At 43.1% G+C, this 23,671-nt stretch overlaps 1 protein-coding gene across 5 annotated transcripts in view; it reads right to left on the minus strand.

Annotated features, from left to right (window-relative positions):
• The window catches only part of LOC121577704 (voltage-gated potassium channel subunit beta-2), a 125,596-nt gene that overhangs the window by 29,386 nt on the left and 72,539 nt on the right, over positions 1-23,671 (minus strand). The window contains exon 1 of one of the 5 annotated variants that reach the window (XM_041891515.1): positions 19,170-20,125. The exons of the other annotated variants lie outside the window; for them this stretch is intronic. Within the exon in view, the coding sequence (XP_041747449.1) occupies positions 19,170-19,387 (218 nt within the window). The 5' untranslated portion in view covers positions 19,388-20,125. Of the gene's footprint in view, positions 1-19,169; positions 20,126-23,671 lie in introns of those variants that run through there. 5 annotated transcript variants of the gene reach the window in all.

Below are 23,671 nucleotides of genomic sequence, written 5' to 3' on the forward strand. Positions count from 1 at the left end.
AAGTCTACACCAGTTGTATTCGGCGCATGTGATAAATAACATTTGAGATGATTTGATCAAATTGAATTGCTCATTTGTGAGGCCTATTCGAACGAATAGAAGTTTCATAATGCTTAGGTTGTTACAAATACTAGTGGAGATGCGTGACATACCGCCAACTTTGAGGAAAACGATTAGGTGAGGACTGTTGTCATGGTTTGAGGTATTACACATGAAACGCACACGCTTAATAAGATTAACAGAACAGTGCACATTGCATTCACACACACTCTGTGCAGCCTGTTCAGAAATGAGACATACAGTAAAACTGTCTCTGGACTACAGTCAGTCACAACTTTTCACCAGAAATGGTTATTCCAGAATCACAGTATTGTTCAAGTGCAAGACAGGTGTGTATTTGAGTTAAGTCCCTTCAAAACATACAATAAAGTAACAGACCGATCAGGAACGATACTTCCCTTTGTCAGTTATGTGTAGTGCTGAATATTTTACCAGGCTGGCCGTTGATACTGCATGTTGGCCCTGGGCTATCCTTCACCTCCCCTCCCCTCCCCTGCAGGGACCTGGTAGTAGTACTGTAGCAGGCTGGTCTGATCTGGGGTCAGGTAGCCACTACGCCTCCCTGGACACGGCCCAGAACAGTAAGGTCACCTACGTCTCTTACCCTCTTCAATTATGGACTACAGAGCTACACTACACTACAGTCAGCCTCAACACATTATGAGTGGACCCAGTGACCACTTTGACTGTGTGAGTGTTATTTATTTGGCTGTAGATGAGATGCCTCTAGACTGTTTGTACCACAGTGGCCTCATGGTTCACTAAGCCCCTGATTTCAAAGTGGATGAACAGAGGCGGTCATCTCAGTCTCTTATGGGTTTTCTGAGGTGTGAGTTAGTGTTTGCTGGCCGAGAGTACTTAGCACCTCAGTGTAATTAGTGAACACAGTGCACACCCATTTTACATGTATAATCGCGTGAAAAATGTTGGCAGTCAGACGTCTAGAGTGTGGTCCCTAAAACACAGCATGCTGAACGATCGGCAGACGAACGCTAGATCCACATTTGGTGCATCTGTTAAATTACTCAAATGTAAATGTGCGATGTGTGCGAGCCTTTAGAAGTCTATTTCAGGGGCTCTTTGCGTAAATCCACTGCACCTGATCAGACTGTCTAGAATTTAGATGGAGCCAGATGGATGACAGCTGTATCGTCCCTTTCCAACTCTTTCCCTATCCTGATATTTGGCCCTGAGGGAGGTAGGAGGCTAGCTCTGAGAGCTGCAATATGTGTTCACCATGTCATGACAGTGTTCCTCTCTGGCACTCTCTAGGGTGAAGAGCTACAGGGGTGTTACTGAGAGTTCAGGCCAGGGCCAGAGAGGGGGAGGTAGGGGCTGAAAGGTCAGGGTGATGGCCTGAGAAGGTGAGAGGAAGGTAGGGGCTGAGACGTCAGGGTGGAGGTCAAAGAGAGTGAAGGGGTAAGACTTGTCAGGATAAGGGGTAGAGGGGGTGAGACAGTTCAGGGCGGTGGGGTAGAAAAGCAAGTTGTGATGATGAATGAGAACAGGGTCACATAACTGCGATGAGGAATGTGTTAAGGAGGATATTTTTTACAGAGAGCTGTAAACTGTGCAAACTAAAAATACACCCACGGCTCAAACTCAAAAACAAACACACTGCTCATGTCTTGTTGCTGGCCCATGGCTTGCAGCACGGTCCCTTTGCTCTCCTAGATGTATGTGTGTTTATGTAACGTCGTCCCCAGTCTCGCATTTCTGGCGCACAGAGCCTGGTAACACTCTGCTTCAAAGTGGAGCTTGAAATCAAGGCGGGAGAGGAAGTGAGCCTGCTACAGCTGTATTAGATGGGATTTTGAAAAATGAAATCATGTCGGATATCTGTTTTCTCATTGAAAAGTGTTTATTGTTCTCTTGGCCTTCGTCAGAGCGTTTAAACTAAATACTAAACCTTCTTTTAATTACTGAATGCATCGACACCGGGGACTCGGGATGTGGCTGCATTATTGATGTCATGTTAAACAGGCCTTTTGCTTTGAACATATAGATTGTTTTAGTTTTTTAGCTTAGGCTACCTATTTAATTATTTAAATTATGGATCAAGCCTTAGCAGTCATTCTGATCTCATTCCCAATGATCAATGCTTTAGTTTATTAGGTTGCTGTCCTGCGGTTCTGAATTTGTGATGCACTCGACTGTCCACGTTTTTCTGTGCAATAGCCTTTTCATTTGAACATTTGATACGTTTTGGTGTGAACACTTTAATTTAATGTTACAGCACTCTAGTTTTACTAATAAATATGTTGAAATGGAACCAAATGATCTGTCTGTCTTCAGTTCTTTTTAAATAGGATAGATGGGTTGAATGTGATAGTCTGCCTATAACCAGCCTGAGTAGGCCTATAACTCCATTCCTATTCTATTCAGAGTTTAGAGAAATTAATCAAATTGGAAATTAACTATTATCTGGTTGGTTAATGCGATGCGTCTGTTGAATTTGGAAAAATCCACCCGCACTCGGCCTCGCCCCACCTACTCAGCCACTCAGAAGCTGCTACTGCATTGCGGCCGTGGCATACTGCATACTTTTTACTAAACGGTACGTGCTAAATAGTATGCGACGGTGAGTACATAGTATGCCGTTTAAGTATGTAGTACGCTAGAATGGGTATTTGGACACGGCCACTGTATAGCCTACATACTAAAAAAAAGTGGTGCAGAAAAGATGACTCACTAGATCACAGATCATGACCACACTGCATCATTCAGTGCCATATGACACTATTTACAGTAGTGTAGGATATAACTAAAATATTACTAACACAGATACTGTATACTTTAACCTTTACTGTGCCATTTCCAGTCCATTGTCCTTTACATTTCGTTTTCCTTTTTTTGCAGCAGTGGCAACAATTTAGCAGTAGTGGACCACCACTTCTAAATGAATATAGGAGAAACACTAATAGCCTTTAAGTACCTCCCCATGGTATTCTAAGGGCTTGGGATATTACACCATTCTACACCAATTAAAGTAGAACTGACAACTACTTTACAGATATGAAACAAACAATCATAACATCAGTCAAACATTTAAAATGCCCAGTTTATGCTACAAAACCAACTTTAAAAGAGGTTTTAAAAATAGGTTATATTTGACCAAAAATTCCATGACGTACAGTAAAGCATTGTTGGCAGAATAGATGGATGCAGTTCAATGCATGATTAATATAATTCACCAATACATTTCTTGGTAGTCCAAAAATGTTGCTATCAGGTTGTAAATCACAGCTGGCCTGGTACATTGTTTGCTGCCTCCACCCATTCGGGATGCACTGTTTTAGTTACAATTAATCAATATTTGGGACAAAAACAGACAATTGTAACTAAAGCTGTGAATGTCAATACAATCAAACTAGCAAGGACAATGATCTAAAGTCACGCTGTTGCTAATGTCTGTAAATACACAGTCCAGTTCAAAGAGAATGTGGCAAATTGCTTATTTGTATATAGGCATACTGTAGCTCTGATTGGCTATGGTGCACTGGTCTGCGTAGACTCCGGTCCTGGACAAGACAGATGTTTTTATTAGATTTTATTTACAGCAGTGTCTATTAATTGTCCAAACGCATGGCCGCTTTCCCACTCTATATAACTATATAACTTTCACATGCCTTACTCTACGTCATTCCCAAACATTCTATGAATGTATGAAAACTTGAAAATGACCATATGCTGGTAAGTGCTGGCTTGTCAGAATATATATATTTTTAAATGTAATTCTTCCTGGGGGTGTATATGAACAGATTTTAATAAGATTTCATGTTGTTAAAATGATGTCAGTTCCACTTTAACACTAATGATGTCAAATGGACAGTTCAAAGGCATGTCACACAGCGAAACACTATAGGAATCCACCGTCAACATAACTGACACACAATCTAATTCTGATACTGTGCACTAGTAACAGATCCTCAAAAAGGATCAAAATGACGATGTACACTAGGATCTTGAGAAAATAAAATCAGTAACACATTGCATTCGGAAAGTATTCAGACCCCTTGACTTTTTCCAAATGTTGTTAAGTTATAGCCTCATTCTAAAATGGATAAAATAAATACAAATCCTCATCAATCTACACACAATACCCTATAACGACAAAGCAAAAACTGTTTTTTTTACATTTTGGCAAATTTATAAAAAATAAAAAAACATATTTACATAAGTATTCAGACCCTTTGCTAAGGGACTCGAAATTGAGCTCAGGTGCATCCATTTCCATTGATCATCATTGAGATGTTTCTACAACTTGATTGGAGTCCACCTGTGGTAAATTCAATTGATTGGACATGATTTGGAAAGGCAAACACCTGTCTATATAAGGTCACACAGTTGACAGTGCATGTCAGAGCAAAAACCAAGCCATGAGGTCGAAGGAATTGTCCGTAGCGCTCTGAGACAGGATTGTGTCTAGGCACAGATCTGTGGAAGGGTACCAAAAAATGTCTGCAGCTTTGAAGGTCCCCAAGAACACAGTGGCCTCCATCATTCTTAAATGGAAGAAGTTTGGAACCACAAGGTCCCCAAGAACACAGTCGGAGTATGGAACCACCAAGACTCTTTCTAGAGCTGGCCGCCCAGCCAAACTGAGCAATCGGGGGAGAAGGGCCTTGGTCAGGGAGGTGACCAAGAACTCGATGGTCACTCTGACAGAGCTCCAGAGTTCCTCTGTGGAGATGGGAGAACCTTCCAGAAGGACAACCATCTCTGCAGCACTCCACCAATCAGGCCTTTATGGTAGAATGGCCAGACAGAAGCCTTTCCTCAGTAAAAGGCACATGAGAGCCCATTTGGAGTTAGCCAAAAGTTACCTAAAGGGCTCTCCGACCATGAGAAACAAGATTATCTGGTCTGTCGGCCTTGCATTAAAGAACATAATTGGTTAAAGAAAACTGTGATAAATAAAAAAGTATACCAGTTTCATTTAAGGACCAAAGGATTGATAGCCATCCCATATAGATCGCAAAATAGTTGTGAAGAGATTTTTGACGTACCGATTCCATGGCATAGTGTTTATGAACTGATACGCAAAACATAGAAGTACAGATACTAGATCCAACATAGAAATACAATAACATAGATCTCAAACTGAACTCACACCCTGACCCAACCAACTAGAGTTCTCTAGGTCAGGGCGTGACAACCCAAGAAGACTTGAGGCTGTAATCTCTGCCAAAGGTGCTTCAACAAGGTACTGAGTAAAGGGTCTGAATGTAAATGTGATATTTCAGTTTTTGTATTTTTTTTCTAAATTTGCAACAATTTCTAAAAACCTGCTTTTGCTTTGTCATTATGGGGTATTGTGTGTAGATTGATGAGGGGGGGAAACGATTTAATACATTTTAGAATAAGGCTGTAACGTAACAAAATGTGGAAAAAGTCAAGGGTTTTGAATCACTGTAATTTACAAATGTAAGTTCCTGTACTGTCGTAACAGCAACCGACAACAGATGTGGTTGCCAGCTCATATGGTTTCTACACAGTGCAGTCATACAATGTGGAAAACATGACGCAATTATATCTTTCTTTCCTTCATCAGCTTAGATATTGACATACATATGGATAGGCTACATGCTGCTAAATCTCAAGAAACAGGATGCAAATAGTCAACATAAATGTCTCCAAACATACATAAAACTGAATAGTTGAGGGAAATGAAAGCTAAATGTCACATAGCAGGATGGATTAATACATCTATTTCCAGTGTGTTTAAGAAAGACAATAACACGCAGAGAGATAGAGAGAAGATGAGAGTAGAGTGCTGCTAAAGCAAACACACAGCTCAGCTCAGAGCAGCACAGGCTCTATTTAAACTCTTTCAGTCAGGCAAGGAGTAAACAGCTGTCTTCATCTCCCCATTCAGCTAAACACGCTCCCATCAGCACATATCTCTCGCACACACATCCACATACTGCACTCACTCAGACAACATCTCTATACACACATGGACTATTCCACTGCTTGACAATTCACCCTAACATGCCCCTAGCGAACAGATGCCAAGTGTTCTTTTCTTGTGCATTAAAAATAGGCTAGTGTTTACAGTAAGTGGCTATGTATGTAGCCGAGACTGTAAGAGTTGGAGGCTGCAGTATTAAGTCCTATCTGTGTTTGTACTGGAGTGGAGTGGCTAGTGGTTACAGTACAGTAGGCCTAAGTGTCCTGCTCGGTGTTCCTCTCTAAAGTGCCACATTTCAAGTAGGCGTAAAGCCCATGGAGAGCTGGGCTTTATGTTGAGTGCAAAATGAAGTCCTTATGACCTGGCTATCGTGCTCATAGGGATTAAGATACTTTACATTTGTGCCGAACACTGCACCTTGCCATCAATGACCTTTTATAGTAATAAGGGCACTATACTGAATTTGAACTATGTACACCTCTGCCAAACACTGTATATGCACTGTATTAGGGCTGTCCCGACTAAAAAAAATGTTGGTTGACCGAAAGTCGTCTGTTCTTTCGACCAATCGATTGGTAAAAATGTGTAAACATGTATTTTTCCATATTTGGACATACCCTATATGTTTTAATAAAATCAACTATATGCATTGAGCTTGTCTGACGCTTAAAGCTTACGGTTTAATGAAATAAGACAAATGCCTCAAGATGGCAGGAGAGATCTAGATAACCAGAAGAAAAAAAACTTAACCTGACCCAACTATTCTCCTTCCACTCCTGCTGGCTTTCGCATATTCTGCCATTACTCTCCTGAAGTTGCCGGTAATAGGCTACACAAGGAGTCGGCAAACTTTCTCATGTGGAATGCCAATTTATCTTACCATTTCTACCGATCTGCGTGGCAGTTATGGTTTTCATATGCACATTTTCGTGAAACAGTTTCATTTCATTTATAATAACGTCTTCATATATCAAAATCATTGTCATGTGGTTAATCAAAATTCTATCCAAATCTAAATGAAAATGATACAAACCTAAAAAGTAACTTCTATTGCCATTGCCAACTATGTCAAAATAGCCTACATAAATCTATAAAATAGCCTACATAAAAAATAAATATCCTATAAATCACATTGGCTACACATGGCCTGTGTCACGCCTTCTCCTGCTCCCTCCCTCCGGCGCTCGACGTCGCCATTCTACTAACCACCGGCCCTGGCAACTATATCACACAAACCTGTTCCCCATCATTACGCACACATGGTCATCATTTTCTCCTTGATTACTCCCCCTTTATTTAGCCCTCAGTTGACATCAGTCATTAGGTAGTAATGTTTTCTCTCACGTTCAGTACGCGGCTCATGTTTGGTCATCTGTATTGGTTCATTATTAAACTCACCTTCTGCACCTGCTTCCTGATTCCCGGCGTATACGTTACAGCCTGTCTGCAACAAACTTGAAACATTGTATCAACTATTAACTTGGGTCCGGCCCGAAGCGTCCTGGGCCCTCAGAGTTTCCCTCGCCAGTGAGTTCGGGACAGACACAGCTGTAGGCTATTTGCGCAAGGGATAAGAAACAGTGCTTGACTCGGGCAGGAGCTCACCGGAGCTGAGTACCGACACCTCAAAAGTTCTACTGCTTGAGCTCCTGTTTCTCTTATACAATATTAGCTCAAATGTATTGTGGAGCTCCTGCACCTAAATATAAACAGTACCAGCACCCAAAATGAGTACCGGAACCTATTTCAGTCCAGGTCAACCACTGATAAGTAATCAGGTAGGCCTATTTTATGATGTTTCTATTGGATCAGAGCATGACATTTTTCCCTTTCATGATGAGTGGTTATCGAAAGGGAGAGAGCTGGAAAGATTTTTCAAATACGTTGAGGAACTATTGTAATTCTCAATGGATGTAAAAACAGACTTGCGTGTCCTTACTCAACATTGCCATGAGCGCTCCAAACAAAAGACAATGGCTAAATTGACAAAACTCGTAAATGGAATGAAATAAACCAAAACTTGTTTCTCACAAGTGTAGCATAGGTTGTGCACTGCAAACAATGTGTCCACTCTGACAATGAGAACAAGACGACTGGAATAATAATAATGAATGCATAAAAATAAATGACCGTAACCAAAGTAACAAACATTGTCGATTCGAAATTATAGGAATTAACGGTAAATGTACTACTGTTGTTACAAAATGTAACAACATTTTGAGAGGTGCATGGCGACGCAGTACGGAGCTAGATTTGGCCTCTGCATGCCTCTGGAGGCTCCACAATTTAATCACACCCTCCATATGGAGCCTCCAACCACATATTTGGATCAAGCATAAATTGGCTTTTAGTCTAGGCCTCGGCAATGGATTAGTTCACTGAGATGGGCGCATATATGTGTATATATATACACTACCAGTCCAAAGTTTGGACACACCTACTCATTCAAGGGTTTTTCTTTATTTTTACTATTTCTTACGTTGTAGAATAATAGTGAAGACATCAAAACTATGAAATAACACATATGGAATCATGTAGTAACCAAAAAAGTGTTTAACAAATCAAAATATATTTGAGATTCTTCAAATAGCCACCCATTGCCTTGATGACAGCTTTGCACACTCTTGGCATTCTCTCAACCAGCTTCACCTGGAATGCTTTTCCAACAGTCTTGAAGGAGTTCCCAAATATGCTGAGTACTTGTTGGCTGCTTTTCCTTCACTCTGCAGTCCAACTCATCCCAAACCATCTCAATTGGGTTGAGGTCAGGGGATTGTGGAGGCCAGGTCATCTGATGCAGCACTCCATCACTCTCCTTCTTGGTAAAATAGCCCTTACACAGCCTGGAGGTGTGTTGCGTCATTGTCCTGTTGAAAAACAAATGATAGTCCCACTAAGCGCAAACCAGATGGGATGGCATATCGCTGCAGAATGCTGTGGTAGCCATGCTAGTTAAGTGTGCCTTGAATTCTAAATAAATCACATGCAGTGTCACCAGCAAAGCACCATATCACCTCTTCCTCCATGTTTTACGGTGGGAAATACACATGCGGAGATAATCCATTCACCTGCACCGCGTCTCACAAAGACACGGCGGTTGGAACCAAACATCTCCAATTTGGACTCCAGACCAAAGGACAAATTTCCACCGGTCTAATGTCCATTGCTCGTGTTTCTTGGCCCAAGCAGGTCTCTTCTTCTTGGTGTCCTTTAGTAGTGGTTTCTTTGCAGCAATTCGACCATGAAGGCCTGATTCACACAGTCCCCTCTGAACAGTTGATGTTGAGATGTGTCTGTTACTTGAACTCTGTGAAACATTTATTTGGGCTGCAATTTCTGAGGCTGGTAACTCTAATGAACTTGTCCTCTGCAGCAGAGGTAACTCTGGATCTTTCATTCCCGTGGCGGTCCTCATGAGAGCCAGTTTCATCATAGCGCTTGATGGTTTTTGCAACTGCACTTGAAGAAACTTTAAAAGTTATTGAAATGTTCCGTATTGACTGACCTTCCTGTCTTAAAGTAATGATGGACTGTCGTTTCTCTTTGCTTATTTGAGCTGTTCTTGCCATAATATGGACTTGGTGTTTTACCAAATAGGGCTATCATCTGTATACCCTCCCTACCTTGTCACAACACACCTGATTGGCTCAAACACATTAAGAAGGAAAGAAATTCCACAAATTAACTTTTAAGAAGGCACACCTGTTAATTGAAATGCATTCCAGGTGACTACCTCATGAAGCTGGTTGAGAGAATGCCAAGAGTGTGCAAAGCTGTCATCAAGGCAAAGGGTGGCTATTTTAAGGATCTCAAATATAAAATATATTTTGATTTCTTTAACACTTTTTTAGTTACTACAATATTCCATATGTGTTATTTCATAGTTTTGATGTCTTCACTATTATTCTACAATGTAGCCTAAAGACGAAACAATCGACCAGTCGACTAATTGGGGTCTAAATTTGTCACGGCAGCATCCCTTCCTCTGCATATATAGATACTGTATATTCCCGCTGTAAATTGTATATCGTCACTGTAACTCAGTTTTACTCCAGTGTTTTATGTTCACTGTATTTATATTGTATATCCTGTATGTTGACTATATTGACTTTGTGTCTGTACTCTGTCTGTACATTGTCTATTGCTGGCAGCATCTATTCACTAAGTCAAATTCTGTGTATGTGTAAATGTACTTGGCGAATAAAGTGATTCTGATTAGCCAACACTCAAATCAAACACACCCAATCCTTTTGTCGCCCATACTACATATAGGCCAATGTACCCATGCTTGGAACTCTGAGGGGTAAAAACAGCTACAGAACTGAGATTAGCTAAATCCAATCACTTGACAACAAAAGACGTAGCATGACTTTGAAATATTGCTCGACACGTATCAAGCCAAAATCCTAAACAGGAGCATGCATCCATGTTGCAGCTTTCATATGTAAATTGCTAGGCACCAGGCGGTGTTGCGTCTCCATCTCTGCTAGCTAACTCACACCTGAACAACACAGCAGTGTGATTTAAACACCATCTGCTCAGCTCACACACAGACACATCACTCTGCCAGTTAGTTATACTGGGCGCTGTAATCAGGGGCGTCATGCACCCCAAAAATCTGAGGGGGCACAAAGTACGTGAGGATTGCTGGGGGGTAGATTCGGAGGGGCCGTCCTGAAGTTTTTCAAACACCTGAAACAGCTTTTTCCTGCAATCTAGAGCCATAATTATTATGCTTAATACTGTCAAAAATATGTATATTTTTCTGCATATCTAAATATACCTCTTGAGCTGTCTGTATCCTCCTGACTGGTGGTTATTTCTTCAAAGAAACTAAATATGCTTCTCTGCCTCTATGTTAAAAACTTGGTAAAATATTGAAAGGAATGTGAGTCTTATTCAGTACATTTAGTTATTGCTTGCTTTTCTTAAGTCTACCAACCTTGCCAGCTACCAAATTTGCCAGCAGGCATCAAATCAAATCAAATCAAGCTTTATTTACAGCACATTTCAGACATGCAACGCAATGTGCTTTACAGGAAAAAAAACTATGACATTTTTTGTTTTACTACACAACAAACATAAGATAAAAAACAAAAGAAGGACACAAACTGAACAACTAAAAAGTACCCTAAGGAAAAGCAAAGCTAAAAATATGTGTTTTAAAATATTTCCAGTTTCAGCCCCCCTCAGGTTCTCTGGCAGGCTATTCCAGAGGCTGCCTCTCCATGCCTCTTGGTCCTAGGCTTTGGGATAGTTAAAAGGACAGTACCAGAGGACCTGAGGGACTTACTGGGTACATAACTTAAAAGCATGTCTTGACATGTATTGGGGTGCACAATCGTGGATTGATTGCTTTGGCTCCAACAACAAGTACCTCGGTCTTGTCTTGATTTAGCTGGAGGAAGTTTTGAGCCATCCAATAATTTAAATCACTAATTCAGTCTAATAATTTATCCGTGGAGCTAAAATCCTCTGGTGACACAGAAATGTAAAGTTGTGTATCTTCAGCGTAGCAGTAAAAATTAATGCTGTGCTTTCTGATAACGTTGCCAAGGGGTAACATATATAAACTGAACAGTACCGGACCCAAAATCAAACCTTGTGGAACGCCACATGTAATATGTATTTTCTCTGAGTTATGTTCACCAAGGGTGACAAAGAACTCTAGACCGGTTAAATAGGTCCTAAACCGATTCAGAACTGGACCGGAGAGGCCAACCCACCTCTCCAGTCTGTCCAGAATAACATCATGGTCAACAGTGTCGAATGCAGCACTTAAATATAAGAGTACAAGGACAGAGAGCTGTTTGGCGTCTGTGTAAGCTCTAAGATCATTTACCACTTTAACAAAGGCTGTCTCTGTGCTGTGGTGGGCACAAAAACCAGACTGGAGGTTTTCAAAAATAAAGTTGCCACTTAAAAAATGATTTAGCTGTTTGAACACCAATGCCAGCTAATATAGTTAGACAAGCTAGCTACTCTAACTTGATTGATAGCCTGAAATGGCTTCTTGGTAGCTTGTTATGAATGTATCTCTTGACACATTCACGAAAATAGTAATGGCCTCTAAACCTTCCAGCTGCCTACTAGACCCTATTCCAACTAAATTACTTCCTGTGCTTGACCCTCCTGTATTGAATATAATAAGTGGCTGCCTATCCTCTGGATGTGTACCAAACTCTCTAAAAGTGGCAGTAATAAAGCCTCTCCTGAAAAAGCTAAACATTGACCCGGAAAATTAAAAAAACGATCTGCTTTTATCGAATCTCCCATTCCTCTCATTTTGTATACGAAACGCTCCAGTCTGGTTTTAGACCCCATCATAGTGCTGAGACTGCACTCGTGAAGGTGGTAAATTACCTTTTAAATGGTGTCAGACCATGGCTCTGCATCTGTTCTCGTGCTCCTAGACATTAGTGCTGCTTTTGATAAACCAATAAATAAACTTCAGTTAGTGCTAAATACGGCTGCTAGAATCTTGACTACAACCCAAAAATGTGATCATGTTACTCCACTTCTAGCCTCTCTACACTGGCCTCCTGTTAAGGCTAGGGCTGATGTCAAGGTTTTACTGCTAACCTACAAAGCATTACATGGACTTGCTCTTACTTATCTCTCCGATTTGGTCCTGCTGTACATACCTACACGTACGCTACAGTCACAACGCAGGCCTCCTTATTGTCCCTAGATTTTCTAAGCAAACAGCTGGAGGCTGGGCTTTCTCCTATAGAGCTACATTTTTCTGGAATGGTCTGCCTATTACATTTACATTTACGTCATTTAGCAGACGCACTTATCCAGAGCGACTTACAAAATCCATGTGAGAGACGCAGACTCTGTCTCGACCTTTAAGTCTTTACTGAAGACTCATCTCTTCAGTAGGTCCTATGATTGAGTGTAGTCTGGCCCAGGGGTGCGAATGTGAACGGCAAGGCACTGGAGTGACGAACTGCCCTTGCTGTGTCTGCCTGGCCGGCTCCGCTCTCTCCACTGGGATTCTCTGCCTCTGACCCTATTACGGGGGCTGAGTCACTTGCTTACTAGTGCTCTTCCATGCCATTCCTAGGAGGGGTGCATCACATCGTGCAAGGCCTTTTTTCGCTATACTCGACTTGAGTCACTGACGTTATCTTCCCGTCCGGTTTTGCGCCCCCTCGGCCTCGTGCGGTGGAGGAGATCTTTGTGGGCTATACTCAGCCTTGTCTCAGGGTAGTAAGTTGACGGTCTATTGATATCCCTCAAGTGGTGTGGGGGCTGTGCTTTGGCAAAGTGGGTAGGGTTATATCCTGCTTGGTTGGCCCTGTCGGACAGGGCCACAGTGTCCCCCGACCCCCCCCAGTAGCATAGATACCAGTCTCCAGTATCTATGCTGCAATAGTCTATGTGCCGGGGGGCTAGGGTCAGTCTGTCCTATCTGGTGAAATTCTCCTGTCTTATCTGGTGTGCTGTGTGAACTTAAGAATGTTCCCTCTAATTCTCCCTCTCCCCCTACCCCTCTCTCCTCTCCTCTCGGAGGACATGGGCCCTAGGACCAAGCCTCAGGACTATCTGGCCTGATGACTCCTGCCTGTCCCCGTCCCCAGTCCACCTGGTCGTGCTGCTGCTCCAGTTTCAACTGTTCTGTCTGCGGCTATGGAACCCTGACCTGTTCACCAGACGTGCTACCTTGTCCCAGACCTGCTGTTTTCGACTCTCTCACTCCCTCTCGCTCTCTTCCTCTCTATCTACCGCACCTGCTGTCTCGACCTCTGAATGCTCGGCTATGAAACGCCAACTGACATTTACTCCTGAGGTGCTGAACTGTTGCACCCTCTACAACCACTGTGATTATTATCTGACCCTGCTGGTCACCTATGAACGTTTGAACATCTTGAAGAACAATCTGGCCTTAATGGCCATGTACTCTTATAATCTCTACCTGGCACAGCCAGAAGAGGACTGGCCATCCCCCAGAGCCTGGTTCCTCTCTAGGTTTCTTCCTAGGTTCCTGCCTTTCTGGGGAGTTGTTCCTAGCCATCATCCTTCTACATCTGCATTGCTTGCTGTTTGGGGTTTTAGGCTGGGTTTCTGTATAAGCAATTTGTGACATCTGCTGATGTAAAAAAATACATACATTTGATTTGGATTTACATTTTAGTCATTTAGCAGACACTCTTATCTAGAGCGACATACAGTTAGTGCATTCATCTTAAGATAGCTAGGTGGGACAACCACATATCAGTCATTGTAAGTACATTTTTCCTCAATAAAGTAGCTATCAGCAAAGTCAGAGCTAGTATTGGGGAAAAGAGTAAAGTGAGAGTGTTAGTTCACGAAAGGCTTTTTTTTGGCTCTATATTTTATAGGATTAACTCCCCACCTGCCCTGCCAGCCAGTTGGATATTCTGCAGTTTCCCTGAGAAGCCTAGAAGGGCTGCTTTACATAATCATAAGCAGTTTTGTGTGCATCATTAATTCAGTCCTGACTAAAGACATTTAATCATTCCTGGGAGGAGGAGGAGGAGGATGAGGCACGGGCTGGGCTACCAGTAGTGAGTGGTAGTGGAGATACTAACCAGTCATGTCATGCAGGCACATAATGGAGCAGCTCTGACTCAAGTGAACCTTGTTCACGTTTCTTTCTCTTTCCATACCTTGAGATGAACACTCAGATGCTCTGCTTGGCCCAGTGGGGAGGGGAGGTCAGCCTCATGTGACCAGCCTGCTGCCTACTGCCCCCAGGGATTGATATGTCATCTTTCATTCAGATCACGGCTTCGAAGCAGGAATTGGAACAGACCCATGCATGCAAAGCTGAATTGTATATGAATCGATGGACAGCGATGGACATCCTCCGGACATCCACCCTCGGCTGACCATGGAAAGTACTATCATGTGCAGGTGGAAAAACAATACCCTATGGCCAGTGTACCATGGCCATGGCTCGCAGGTCTATAGGCATGTGAGACCAAGTCGAACATCCCTCTCCAGTTATACTGAGCAGCATTTTGTCCATGTTTTTCCCTTAATCCTTCATGTACTTTAGCTGAAGGAGGACAGTAACCGAAAGGTTGCTGGATCAAATCCCCGAGCTGACAAGGTAAAAATCTGTCGTTCTGCCCCTGAGCAAGGCAGTTAACCCACTGTTCCCCGGGCACCGATGACGAGGATGTCGATTAAGGCAGCCCCCCGCAACTCTCTGATTCAGAGGGGTTGGGTTAAATGCGGAAGACACATTTCAGTTGAATGCATTAAGTTGTACAACTGACTAGGTATCCCCCTTTCCCTTTCCCATATAGCCATTGTCCTTCCATTTCTCTGGGTTAGCCACACCTGGCTTGGGTGTCCACAGCACACCTGTCTGTCATTGGTCCACCCACAGGACACATTAGAGTCTAGACCCTAATCACCATTAGGCATGAAAAATACTCACTAGAGAGGACTACAGACTGACTCCATGGGCTCTGTGCTTAATGAGCAGAAACATCATTTAATTATGCTTGGAAAGCCTGGGTTTCTATGAGGAGTTTGAGGAGTAGGGCACTGTTTTATCCATTGTGAGATTGCAGAGGAAAAATTCAAATAAAAATTGAAGCGAGCTGGATTGTGACCCATACACCTGCTGTTCTTTGCTGAAACTGTATGAGGGCTCTCACATTGGGTCCAATGCTAAAATGTGAAAGTGGAGAATGTAGTGGCCCTATTCTCTGCTCTGCAGCGCTGGAAAGAGTTTACTTAAAGGGGAATGTCAGAGAGATGCACACTGACAAGAGCACAGAGGAGCCCAGCCTGCATCCTCCCAGGCACAGGGCTAACACTACACTGCACACACACACACACACACACACACACACACACACACACACACACACACACACACACACACACACACACACACACACACACACACACACACACACACACACAAATCAAAAACACATATGTTCAGTCTCACCGGGAAATGCTCAACACGTAGGCACAAGTTTACACAAATTCAAATGCAGAGACAGAAAAATCCCTCATTGCCCTGAGCTGAGCCCGTCTATTAATTAAATGTAATTCATCCCTATCATCATTGTGTTGGTCGACATGACTAGGCAGCTGCCAGCACAGCAGATAAGAGGGCCGCTTCTGCGCATTCAGAGTTTCAACATCTAGCCTTGTCCTGTCAATATCTGGCCCTTTCAAATGGCCATCCTACATGCAATCTTATTTGCATTGGAAAGCAACTGCTAACAGTGGGTTGATCTTAGAATAACTACAGCTGACATTGTGGATATTAAGACTCAGCAACAGCAGAGGTTGAGGCTTGGTCAAATAGAATTTCTTAAAACACTGAGTTGAATAAAGTCGGCTCATGTTTCCTCTCGTACCTGCAAACATCTGCAGTTTATCTGAATACTGCAGCAATACGAAAGGGATGCTCTTTCACTGGCAATGCAGATTAATTCCATATCAATTAAACTAAAGCGTGCCATAGACATAAAGCTAGAGGACAGCTTTCTCTGCGCCCGCAGCATTTTACCTAGACTCTGGGTTTAAAAGACATTCCATTTGACAACCGTCCCCCCTAAACTATCAGCCTGTATGAAGAAGCTGTAATGATTTTAATTATTCACCCCACACAAACACGAACCCGATACCATGTGTTTATGCATGTAAATACCACCTCTAAAATGCTAATTGCTTTTACCTTTCTTTCTTTTTTAAGAACACAGTAGACATTTTGTACCAAATAAATACATTTGTTGGGTAGGGGAGAGTGGGGTAAGTTGTGCCACCCCTTGTGTATGGTTTCCTAGAAACTAACCCTTTGGCTCAACAAAGTATAACACCAGAACCAAAGTGTAATTTTGACCACTCACACCCTACCTCTTCCTAAATATGTAATATTTAGGAAAAGCAAGAGGTCTTCCTAGAGTCTGTGAAGGAAGAAACCACATGGAAAAGTGGTAAGCAAGATTTTCAAGTAAAATAAATGTATTGCGTTATAGGTTTCATGATGCTTGTATCTAAAATTAAAATATATTGTTTTAGGCAAGTTCCTTGGAAGTTGTGGGAAGGCATATTTTTGGTTTGACATTGGTAGTGGGAACGAAGCCATTCGTTTCCTGATTTTTTTTAAACAGACGTCAAGACTTCACCTGTTCTGGGAAAATGTATTACGTTTTCCTGGTAGGTTTTAATAACGCTCTGAGAACAGAAATGATAGGTTATTTGGAGGTTTTTGAATAACTTTCATAAAACGTTCCCTGAATGTTTCAATAAGACTTTTATTAACACTGCTTAACTTTTTTGAACTCCAACCACAGATAGGACACATGGAAATTAATTTCCTTAGGCATTAATGATGCGAACACATTTATTTTTTATTGTGACACGACATCAGTGAGATTCTACAATCTATAATTATATCATCTTCTGTCCTCTATCCATGGAATTAGTCCACTGTGCCACCAGGATGGAGCTAGCTTCCCATGTTTCTTTACGCATACACAAAAGCTGTTCATTTGAGTCTATTCAAACAGACCCCATTTCAAAGGAAACAAGTACTCATTAAGATCAGGTGTGGCCAACTAGTGGGCGCGGCCAGCACATTTAAATAATTATTAAATAATTTCCAATAAGAAAGAGTTCCAAACCTCTCTGCCAATAACAGCTAGTTTTCAGTTTTCCCCTCCCCACTCAGACCCCTCCCAGAGGGTCCTAGCAAAATTCTTCCTTGAGAAATTGCTCTTTGCTAAGAAGCAATTTTTGTTAATTTCTGACCATTTTAATTTAAAACAGTAAGGTACTTAATTGTTAACCCAAAATTATTTGATATTGAAGATAAAAACTGCTTAGTTGGACCATTAACAAGATAGTGGTCCTCTGTAGCTCAGCTGGTAGAGCACGGCGCTTGTAACGCCAAGGTAGTGGGTTCGATCCCCGGGACCACCCATACACAAAAAATGTATGCACGTATGACTGTAAGTCGCTTTGGATAAAAGCGTCTGCTAAATGGCATATTATAGAGAATAGAGAGAGTTTTGTTGATGCTGAGAGCGGAATGTACACTACATGACCAAAAGCTCGTCGGGGGAGGTTCTCTTCTGCACTGTTCAACCAATCCAGTAAATGTGGTGGAGGAGTTCATATGGAGTGTCGCCTTGATAACGTCCAAAAGGAGAAGTCACGTCACAGGCGCTCTAGTGTGACTGGGTAAGACACATATGTACAGTTGAAGTCGGAAGGTTACATACACTTAGGTTGGAGTCATTAAAACTTGTTTTTCAACCACTCCACACATTTCTTGTTAACAAACTATAGTTTTGGCAAGTCGGTTAGGACATCTACTTTGTGCATGGCACAAGTAATTTTTTCAACAATTGTTTACAGACAGATTATTTCACTTATAATTCACTGTATCACAATTCCAGTGGTAGAAAGAAACACAGCTCAGCTTCCTATTGGAGTCTCCAATTCAGCCTAACATAGAACAGAACTAATGGTGAGTAGGTGTTAGTTGACAAGGTTGAAAATCTTGTTCCCTCTTATTCAAACCACTAGAACAGAGAGTTTCTGCTGATGGGACCCTACTGCGCTATTGTTTGATCTTTACTGAGCATGGAAGGATCATTATATAAATCGCCAGGGGGGAATTTGGTTATAATAATTTAAGAGAACAACTTCCATCAATCTCAAACTAATAAAGCTTTAGAAGGCAGCCCATTTAGAGTACGGAGCTGTTTAAATAATAATTGTATTGACAAGCCTGATTTTCATCCTCTACAGCCCACTGCCAAATACAGAACAAAACAATCTGAATGGTTTAGGCTAGATGCTGTGTTATTCATGTCCATCAACTCATACTGTATGTCTGAGTGATTCACATCAATCATATACAAAATATAGAGGATGACATGTAATCACTAATATGCAAAAAGGAGCTGTCAAGGGGGAAAATTAACATACAGTGTAACTATATTCAACTCTGCATGAAACCCTGCTCCTTCCTGTATGCAATCTAATACCAGGACACATACATTCTTTATATACCATGGCCCCATTTTCTATAAATCACCATCTGATATCCAAGTTCCGATCTTCCACACTGCACCTTCACCCAAGAGTTTAGTTGGATACCTGTAATTAAGTTTTCTTAATGTCCTTACACCTCATTCTCTGTCTCAGATCCACAGTGACTAAGGTCTGTGACTATGGTCTGTCCTACCTATACTTCATGCCGGTCCGTATGCTCTGGTCGCTGGACGTGGGCTGGCTCTGGACAGTGAGATGTCCCAGACTACGGGCCACCATCGCCACAGCCCTGAACTTGCTGCGGGTGCCTGTGTTAGGGCTGTTGGCATTCTGGCGGTGGTTGAGCCGTTCCTCTGTGCTGCGGCTTACCCCTCCACGGTTGTGGTCTGTACACACTAACGACACCTGCATCCTGGCTGGGACTGGGAGCCGCCCGGGACACGGCTTTAGGTGCTCTGGTTAAAACTTGTGGTGGGTCAGTCTGTAAGACACGGCTCCTTTCAGTCTGGATAGTCTCTTGGTCAGGTCAGTGTTAGGGTGGTCTGCTATGTCTGCAGAGACAAGAGAAGAGGAGAGGAGCGAGGATAATTATCGTCTTCCGAGGGTTTCCTGCTTCAACACAGCATCAGCCTGTGTGGGTCTGTCTGCTTTGTCTGCTACAGAAACCAACAGACCGCAGGCACAGGAACACTGTCCCGGTCCTGGCACAGACACAAAAACAGACGAAGACGCACCCTCCAAAAAAGGTACAGTGTCCTGCGATGAGAGGAGCAGTTTAACAAATCTCCCTTTGCAGTCACGACTGGCTTGTCCTCGATACATCCGTCTGTCTCAGTCAAGCTTTCTGTAGTAATCAGAGGCTCATCACAGACTGACGGGCAGATTTAATCGTCCTGCAATTTCCTTTTAATCTAGAGCTCAGTGCTACAGATAACACCGAGAATGAAGACACATGAGCACAAAGAGATGATGAACTATTCCAGGAGGTAAAATTCTGATCCTTTACAATGTCCACAGCAGCAGCAGCTGTCCTGGTCGTGTGAATACTCAGCAGCTCTGTTTGTCAATCAGAGAGCAACCTCTTGTTCACTGACTCCCATCCCTCCGCTGTCTGCCGGATTAAACGTACATGTGTATGCCTAGCGCATGGCACAAAGAGGCAAAGTGAGTGCAGGCAGGAGAAGAGGAGGAGGCAGAAGAGAGAGGGTGGGAGGGATATGGAGAGATGCTATGGAGAGGGGTACAGTGGCACGCAAGCGAGAAAGAGCGAGAGAGCGACAGATAGAGGCAAGAGAGAGAGCTCTCAGTGTCCGCAGCTGCTGTCATAGGAGAGGCTGGTTGGTGTATTTTTGATCCACTTCTCATCTACCTCTCTGTTCCATCATGGCTAAGTCAGGTTCAGCATGGCTCTGTAACTGTGGCAGAGTGTGGTCTAATCAGGTCCAGTATGGTACAGCTTGGTCCAGTCAGGTTCAGAGTGGTCCAGTGTGGTTCAGTTAGGTTCAGTGTGGTTGACAGTAGTTCAGCATGGTCCAGTGAGTTCCAGTCAGGTCTAATGTAGTTCAGTAGTTCATCTTCATCGAGTCAGTCAGGTGAGCGAGCCTTAGGAGCAGGCTGAATGCGCAGGGCTGCAGAATGGACTCTGGCCCCAGACCAGGGGGCTGCTCTAAAATGGGAGGGCAATGGGGGATGAAATATTTATTATGTAACTTTATCTGACCTGATATGTCTAAGCAGGGAGTGTCACAGGCACATTACAGCTGAGTTTGCTGCATTGTTGTGTGTCTCCCCAGTTCCCACTCCAACTGAAACATGGCAACAGCCTTAAAAGGATACTTCAGATGACCATTTTTATGTCTCTGTGTGAGGTTTGAAGGAAGTTGCTAGCTAGTGTTAGTGCAATGACTGGAAGTCTATCGGTATCTGCTAATACAACTCATTCTAAATTGGATTTCACGCCTGTCAGAAGAAGCAACTGGGGGGGACAGGCCCATTGAGAGATGCTGTCCCATCTCCTCTCATTGAAAGTGACTGTGTAGGGTAGATGGGCCGCTGTAATGCTCCTTCTACAAAACATTTATTGTGATTCCCGGCAACAGCTGTGGTGGAGGCCATTGGGTCCCTGACTGCAACACGCTCAAAGTGACGGGGTCATAGGGTTGTTCTAGAGGCTCTGGTCAGGGTGAGGGTGAGGGTCAAGGTGCCTGACTGGAGGGCAGGGTGCTGGGGAGCCCTCTCCTGTCCTGGAGTAAAAAGAGCATGAGAGCAGCCGCCCCCACACCCCTCATCCCACACCCCTCAGGGGACAAGCTGGGGACAGTGTACAGGGAGGGGACAGGGGCTCAGGCTGCCCAGGTAGTGTCAACATGTAATCCACACCAGCCCACTCACCACACCAGTCCCACCCCAAACCCCACCCCACCCCTGGGGCTCCTCCTGGTCATATCCACTGAGCCTCTGACCTGGGGGTGGCTATTGTTGCTGAGAAGTGAGTGATCTGCTGTAATTATTACACCACATGAGGCTTTTATTGGTCGTTGATTTATCAGGGCATGAATGTGTGCAACCGAAGCAGATCGATAAAAGCATGCTAGCAGATACCCATAGACTACCAGTCATTGTGGTAACGCTAGTTAGCATTGGCTCACGAAACTACCTCTAACTTCCTCCATACTGGACACAGAGACATCAAAAGTAGTCTCCACGAGTTCATCAGACTCTGGGGAAGTAAAGGGCCTCAATGGCAAAATCCCGAAGTATCCCTTTAACTGAAAATAAATTATTCCTGGCATATTTATTCACTTGAATAATTTTGTTACATCAATAAGACAGAACAATACAGAGAAAGAACATAGCCTGTATCCAATTACTGCCTGCATGGCGACATGCAATTGATCTGTAAGACAATGACCGTGTTCAGGGGGACTTAGTGGAGTGGATGAGCTTGGCTTAATATAATAATGGTGGAAAGTCACAGTAAACACTGTGGTAATAAGAGTCAACACACTATTGGTTGAAGGAGTGAGGAGACAGTAGTGGCATGCGTTACAAGTAATCTAATACTGAACCTTATCTAACCAGGCCCATGCAGCCAGTTGTTTCTGCTGGGGCAGATAATTAAAAGACATGTCGTGAGGAACAGGCAAGCAGTAAGGCAGAGTGGAAAAGCAACCTCCATCAAAGGAATCCAGCAGACAAGCTGCAGCCAACTGACAGGCCTATTCTTAGAACCCTAACATTTTGCTCCAGGACTTAAATATAATCTGGTGGAGTATAGAGTGCTTTAATACAACTCATTCTAAATTGGATTTCACGCTCATCAGAGGAAGCACCTGTGGGTGGGGTGGGGTTTGGGGTGGGACTGGTGTGGTGAGTGGGCTGGTGTGGATTACATGTTGACACTACCTGGGCAGCCGCCCCCACACCCCTCACCCCTCAGGGGAGAAGCTGGGGACAGTGTACAGGGAGGGGACAGGGGCTCAGGCTGCCCAGATAGTGTCAACATGTAATAAACACCAGCCCACTCACCACACCAGTCCCACCCCAAACCCCACCCCACCCCTGGGGCTCCTCCAGGTCATATCCACTGAGCCTCTGACCTGGGGGTGGCTATTGTTGCTGAGAAGTGAGTGATCTGCTGTAATTATTACACCAATTGAGGCTTTTATTGGTCGTTGATTTATCAGGGCATGAATGTGTGCAACCGAAGCAGATCGATAAAAGCATGCGCCATCCGACAGGCCAGCAATCCATCATGTTAATGGATCAATATAATAATAGTATCTGATACATTGCTTCTATTTTGCTTTTATTGGGAAACACAACCAGGTGGAATAGATTTCAAGATACACATGGTATACACCGTCCAACGAAATGCTTACTTGCAGGTTCCTTCTCAACAATAATAAATAATAAAAGATAAGAATACGAACATAAAATAAATGGTTCAGTAGAACATAATAAACATTTTAAGCATAACTATAATACAGGAAGGTACCATTTATAGTCCAATATTTACACATTTTGTGGAAGTATTTAGCAATCATAATAGATGCAAGCTTTCCTGTTTTTTCAAAGATTGTTGAGGACCAATATTGTTAGGTAGCAGTACTGAGTTTACACTCAGATGTAAAGTTGCCAGACAAAAGCACCACACAAATCACTGCACAAAACTGTAGGCCTACTATATCATATCATGCACAGAGATGGTGGTGACAGGAACCAGAGCGACACACATCATGATGAGCTGGGGTGACTCTCCGCTAATAGAGTCACACTTAGTCAGTGTAACACAGTAAGCACGCCTGTCTCAGAGAGTTTATAGAGGGCTAAATGGAAAAACTAAAGTCTGTTGGAATAAATATGCATGCCCACACACAGGGTGAGCATCTCAATAGTCCACACTGGCTTCCTCTCCTGGTCTCCACATTCTGGATGGAACACCCACAGCAGTGGTCAGAACTGGGCAAATGCCACATAGGCCTACAGCAGCAACCGTCCATCACCACTTCCTATTCATTCTAGCACTCAGAAGCACTCAGTCTTCTGCTCCAACACATAGACCTAATGACGATGCCTCTTCTCTCTACTCCTGGGCCTCGTATTCCTGTAAGTTGCGAAATAAATCAACCATATGGGACTTGAAACAAAACATAACCCAAAAAGATACGCAGGAGGAGGCACACACTTTGATAT

Source organism: Coregonus clupeaformis, chromosome 12 (genome assembly GCF_020615455.1).
Source record: "Coregonus clupeaformis isolate EN_2021a chromosome 12, ASM2061545v1, whole genome shotgun sequence".
Classification (NCBI taxonomy): domain Eukaryota; kingdom Metazoa; phylum Chordata; class Actinopteri; order Salmoniformes; family Salmonidae; genus Coregonus; species Coregonus clupeaformis.